Source organism: Paramormyrops kingsleyae, chromosome 6 (genome assembly GCF_048594095.1).
Source record: "Paramormyrops kingsleyae isolate MSU_618 chromosome 6, PKINGS_0.4, whole genome shotgun sequence".
Taxonomy (NCBI): Eukaryota; Metazoa; Chordata; class Actinopteri; order Osteoglossiformes; family Mormyridae; genus Paramormyrops; species Paramormyrops kingsleyae.
Genome location: NC_132802.1, coordinates 23,524,201 through 23,530,200, shown reverse-complemented (window position 1 = coordinate 23,530,200; position 6,000 = coordinate 23,524,201). Strand labels below are relative to the sequence as shown.

Genomic DNA, 6,000 nt, shown 5'->3' with positions numbered 1-6,000 from the left:
CTAGGAGCATAATCTTTTTTCCAGCCAGGCTGCCTCGGGAAGTAGGGTAGGTGTGACGCTTGTCCCCCTCATTATCCCAGACATTTCATTGCTGATCATTACATGTTTTTGAGGAAGTCATTTTTTGCTGTCCTAACCCCACTTCTGCCACTTCTGTCGCAAGCTTGGGCTCCATATCAAGACTGGGCACCACAAAAAGGGGAGCAATGATATTATTGTCCTAAGACATACTCCACATGTCATACAGGTCATCAAATCAGAATCAACTTTATTTGGCCAGTTTTAGTATGTACAAGAATTTTTTTTTTGCGTATCTGGTGAGTACATATTGCATATATTAATACATATCTTGCACAGATATTTATCATAAGTACAACTCTAAGCACAGACTGAGTAACAACATACTGTATAACCCAAGTGCAGACAACACAGAAAACATATAGGCATTATGCAGGCTGGTTGAATAATTCCCCTAATCTAGGAAAGAAGATATTTTGGTGCCGAACAGTCTTCAAGTTTTTGGAAGAGAGGGTAACCAGGGTGAGAGGGGTCAGCAGTAATTTTTCTGCTTGCATCATCGCCCTTGATTTGCCAAGGTTTTCACGGCTTGGAATACAGCAGCCCCAGCATAGTTACTATAGAGGTGGATGAGAATCAACAAACCATCACTACAATATAAAAGTTCAATCAGTCATGTAACAACGTGACCAACGCACTCCTGAAAAGCCTCACGTTTGCTAAAATTGCATACCAAAATACACATATCCAATGGGAAATATCAGGTTAGGGGAACGAGACTCCAAAACTTAGTAACTTCTGCCAAAAAAAATAAAGCAAATAATAAAAAACAATGACAACAGTGGCCAATAATGTAATTTTATGCATTTTAAATAAAAATCAACAAAAATACATTCATAAATTATATCATAATATGCAGAGTTATTTTAAAATGTTGCTTTGTGTTTTTATATAATTTGTCATTTTAGATTTTTACAATCTAAGACTTTGACCTATGCAATGCATGAATGTACCAAGAGTTCAGTTTTTTTAGATTTGAAATCTGGTTCAACCGATTCACAGAAAAGAACCGGTTCAAAAGAACAATGTGTGCAAAACTTGGACATCGTTATCGTTCACTTGGATACCTGTTTTTGCGTGCAAGTAGTGCTGACCCAGTCTTTTTGTAGTGCTTTTCTCTCCAACTGAAAATTGCACATACAAATGCGATTCCGCATTCTATTGGACATGGGTATTAATATATCAATCGTGTTAGAACAGATTTTGTGGCGTGATATCACGCGTTGTACACGGACTAACTGTGTAGTAGGAAAAAACGAATGTAGAAATGAACTAATAAAATGAACTAATAAAATGTGGCATTATGTTTGCTGCTATGCAACATAAGTACACTACAGCATTTAGCTCTCTGTGTGCTTACATATAGAAGAAAGACACAGATTTTAAACCTGCAGATTTTTATTTGTATGAAAAGATTAAATATGCAAAATAATTACTTTTAACACATTATATTTCATTCAGTTATTTCTATATAAAATTGAAATTGCACTTGAAATGCTTAGTAAAGCAATAAACACCTAGTTTGAAATAGATCTGCAAGCATTTTTAGCATTAAATCATTTAAAATGTCAGAAAATGAATACATAAATCATAACACATTTCACTGACTAATGTGTAACTAAGTTATTTCGTTTACATTGCCTTTAAATGAGTTTAAAAGGTAGACTGTAAAGTGGGACATTTATTTTCATCAGACTAACTCGTAATACTTTCCTGACTCAGGATCAAAGTAGCAATTCAAGCAGGGATCATAGAGTACAGTGAGAAACTCATCTTCCGCGTCTGCTTCACTCATTGACACGGCTCTGCCTGCAGAACACCAAGTCACACACAATCAGCATCTACTACTGTAAATGTGGCATTTCTATTACAGATAATCTCGATTGCTACAATAATTATACAATTGTATAACAACTCGATGTTATGCAATGAATGCACATACTGCTGCTTAACCTTAATGAAATCTTTATTATACAAGTACCTACCTTCAATTAATGCATTTGTAATTCTACAATATCATCTATTTATTATAAATAATAAACTTAAATAGTTTTTCTTCTTTAAATACAGATGCTGTGGCAGCAGGAACTTTTCAAACATGAAACACTGTATAAAGGAACCAGTGTTTTTGTCATAGCATTGACATGAGATACAAATAGCAAATAATCTCAAGTGAAAAGCCTTAATTCAACTCTGAATGAGTGCACCTTTCATGATGTCCCTGCGATGATCACTGTTGCCTGTCCCACTCGTGTGCTCACTGGGAGGGATTATAGGTGGGCTGAAAACACCTAACCATTCCCTGCAAAATATCAGTCAAAGTCATTATCAACATCAGCATCACGTAGTGTCAGTATAACAGGTGTAAGATGTAAGGCGGACCATGGAACCATCCTGAGGGGCTCTCTTCCTATTATGATAATCAGGAAAAAGTCTGTGATTGGCTGAGTCTTAGGCCATGCCCATGATTGGTTGACTCCCCTTTGTGGAGATGGGCCTGAAGTAAACAGTTACTGGCTAATAGCAGTTTTAAAATGAGGTTTTTCTACCTTTGTATTCTTACACTGAAAACAGATGAAAATGGTTATGTAATTTTGATCACAAGTCTGCTGGCCTTGGACTCTAATAAGGATTAATTGCTGCGGCCATAATTATTCTCAACTTGGCTTATTGCAACACCTCTCCTCTGAAGCAGAAAATGACTAGGGGAATGTTAGGATATAAATCTTACCTTACTTAAGTTTAATGTTTCTCCCTGTCCCAAAAAGGAGTTTGATGGATATAATTATTTATGGGTGGTTAGATGAAAATGGTAGGAAATGTAATAAAGTCTTGATCTAGTAGTAGTAGTAGTAGTAGTAGTAGTAGTAGTAGTAATAATAATAATAATAATAATAATAATAATAATGTGCAAAAGAATAACTGTGCAAAAATGCTAAACAAATTTTTAATCCAGCTTGAAATCTAAAATAAATGTATTTTTCTCTCATGCCTTCATATTCAGAGAGAATGTAAATTTGCACTCTTTCTGTGATCCAGGAAATGGATAGAAGGGCCACTGATGAAAGCAGCATCCTGTGACTTTCCAAAATGGAGCAGTACTGTCGACTTTCTGTGATGGGTTGAAGTCAGGTGACAAGTCCACCCAGTCATTATAAATCAATGAGTTTTATGTAAATACCAGTAAATGCCTATCGCCTGATTCCACTGGGACCCAATGTCCATTTCATTTTGTGTTTCTCCTACTGATGCCACAACAGCCATCTTTTGCTTTCTTCCATCCCTGTCTCTTTTGCTTGAAATCTTCTCCCCAAAGTCCCATTTCTTTCATTGATGTTTCCCATAATTCTGTTCCACATACTGTGGAGCAAATATTTGAAGATTTATAAAAAGAACAACTGCTTTTGGTTTGCATTTGTTTAGACATTTCAATGTCTACAAAGTCAACTGAGAGGCAACTGGAAACACATGTTTGTCTTTTAACTTTGAAAGATACCTGCGGCAATTACTAGATTCTCTACCAAAACTGATGTGTTATGATTTTAACGACTAGCATCTAAATAGATCCCGCAAAAATTGCACCAATAAAAAACAGAAAACAGAAAATTCATACATTCAGCTAAGTATGAGAGACAGAAGATATATGAAAATAATTTTGGTCACCCGAATGTCATTCCCCAAACTGCTATAGGCATATCTAGAGTACTTAAAAAAATCATTGTGCATATCTCATTGCCTCTATTTTACAAGCAATATGCGGAATCCTAAGAATGCATGGACCGGTAAGAACACACAATAGAACTAACTGCGATTTTATTGCCTTGGTACATTTGACACACTAGTTAATCTAGTAATGAACCGTATGATGATTCTTTCATGAAGAAAAACAGTGCGTTTTCCTTCATAAGCAATTCCACGATTCACGTCTTTAATTTAAATTAAGCTTTACCTTTATGGCAGATAAATATCCTTGCTCAGAATAGACTGCCTGAGACCATATTATTCAATACATGTTTTGAGAATTTAAAACAGTTTATACAAGTCATTTACTTAGTGTTAATTCCATCACTCTTGCTATAGCGGCACCTGCATGATAGTTAATTTAAAACTGACCAGATGGTGGCCCCAGAGAGCCTTTCTGAAAATGATCACACAACAAGAATCAGAACATTTCAGCAGAATGAAATATAACTCACAAATAGCTCACAAATAGTTTTCTCTCTTCAAAGCACAACTATTGATACCTGGCATCAAATTAATATGAAAAACGTCAAATTAATACCTAATGTGGACCATTTTGAACCTGTCGGTCTTAAAATATAAAAGAAACTTCTCATGCTGTAATTGGGCATGCCACAGAGAAATTACAAAATAAATAAATAACACGAGCTATGCAAATAACCTCACACCAATTAACAAGGGGAAGACAAACACAAAAATGTATTTAATTTTAGCAGAAAAATATTCCCATTTTACAATCCCATTGAGCAAGGTCCCTTTAGTGTCGATCCCACCTGTTTATAAAATACAAAGAAGTTAGCAGTTTAACAAAATATAAAAAATGTATTATGCAAATTGTAGAAGTTCTCTGCATCCTAACTTGCCATAAACCAACAATATAAATATTTATTTAATTTTAATTTCTTACATTTTCTTCTATAATATGTCATATTCTTGCATTATGGAGGGAACATGTAGTTCAATTTCACTGTTTATGTAGGTTTCAGAATTTATTTTATAAATTCATATAGAGGAGCCTGCACATATAGAAGATAAAAAAAACTGGTAATGAATACAACCAATCAAGTGCTGGTGAGAACACACACACACACGCATCTGTAGGGTAAACATATCCTTATGGGGACCGCTCATTCATTTCAATGGGAAAAATGCTAACGCTAACTATGACAACCTTAACCCTTACCCTGCCCTAACCATAACCATAAGTAATCTAACAAAATACAAGAATTTTAGCATTTTTAGTTTTTTCATAGCAGTCACCGATTTTTATAAAATAGAGTTTTCCCTTATGGGGACCAGGAAACTGGTCCCCATAAGGGAAAAAAACGGATATTTATCACATTATGGGGACATTATGTCCCCATAAGGATAGGTAAACCCGCTCGCACACATGCACACACATACACGCACGCGCACACACACATGCACACACGCACACACACACATGTACGTACACACACACACTCGCACACACACACATGCACACATGCACACACACACACACACACACACACACACACACACAGGCCCCACTTCATTTTCAATTTGTTAGGTGAAATACAGTATATTTTCGAGGAAGCAGTATTTACCTGATGTCATTTCTGGTTGTTACCTGATGTCTAAAGTTAAAGAAACAAATGCCGTAGGCATAACGAAAAACGAATAATGGCATATATGCAAATTGTATCACGCCTCTGTCTTTTGACATTGAGGTTGGTGAGGTTATATGATATTAATTGAGAAGCTTAACTAAGTTCTCCAGTTAAGGTATTAGAATGATGGTACTGGGCATATGCTCACATCAGCTGCAAAACATTATCAAATACTTTGTCGTCGTTGTTTTATTTGCAGACATAATAAAAACAAATATATGGAGAAACTATTTTCCTGCCTGGTCCTAAATGCAAAATTCTCTGTTCCTTTCTCCATTCAGCATAAAATACATTTTGAAAACCAGGTCAATCACAGCATGGTAAAAATAATCAGAAGCAGGCTAACAAGGAAGAGACTGACATTTGAGTTAAAGGGGTTAGTGTAGTGCTGTCAACATCCTTTGTCCATGCTGGTGATACCCTCTGTACAGGCACACCTACTGTGACCACTGTCTGATTTTTGCTTGGTCAGATGTAGAGAACACACCTTATAATGCTGTGCATTCAGTACCTGATATGTACTTTTTTT

At 35.7% G+C, this 6,000-nt stretch overlaps 1 protein-coding gene across 5 annotated transcripts in view; it reads right to left on the bottom strand.

Annotated features, from left to right (window-relative positions):
- Positions 1–251: 251 nt before the first annotated feature.
- Positions 252–6,000, bottom strand: part of cfap20dc (CFAP20 domain containing) — a 50,829-nt gene continuing 45,080 nt past the window's right edge. For 4 of the 5 annotated variants that reach the window (XM_023805462.2, XM_023805463.2, XM_023805466.2 and 1 more), the window contains 2 exons: positions 2,286–2,380; positions 252–1,887 (listed from right to left, as the gene is read on the bottom strand). In XM_023805462.2, coding sequence (XP_023661230.2) covers positions 1,769–1,887; positions 2,286–2,380 — 214 coding nt within the window. In that variant the 3' untranslated portion in view covers positions 252–1,768. The remainder of the gene's footprint in view (positions 1,888–2,285; positions 2,381–6,000) is intronic. The other variant, XR_011991913.1, reaches the window with a different exon arrangement.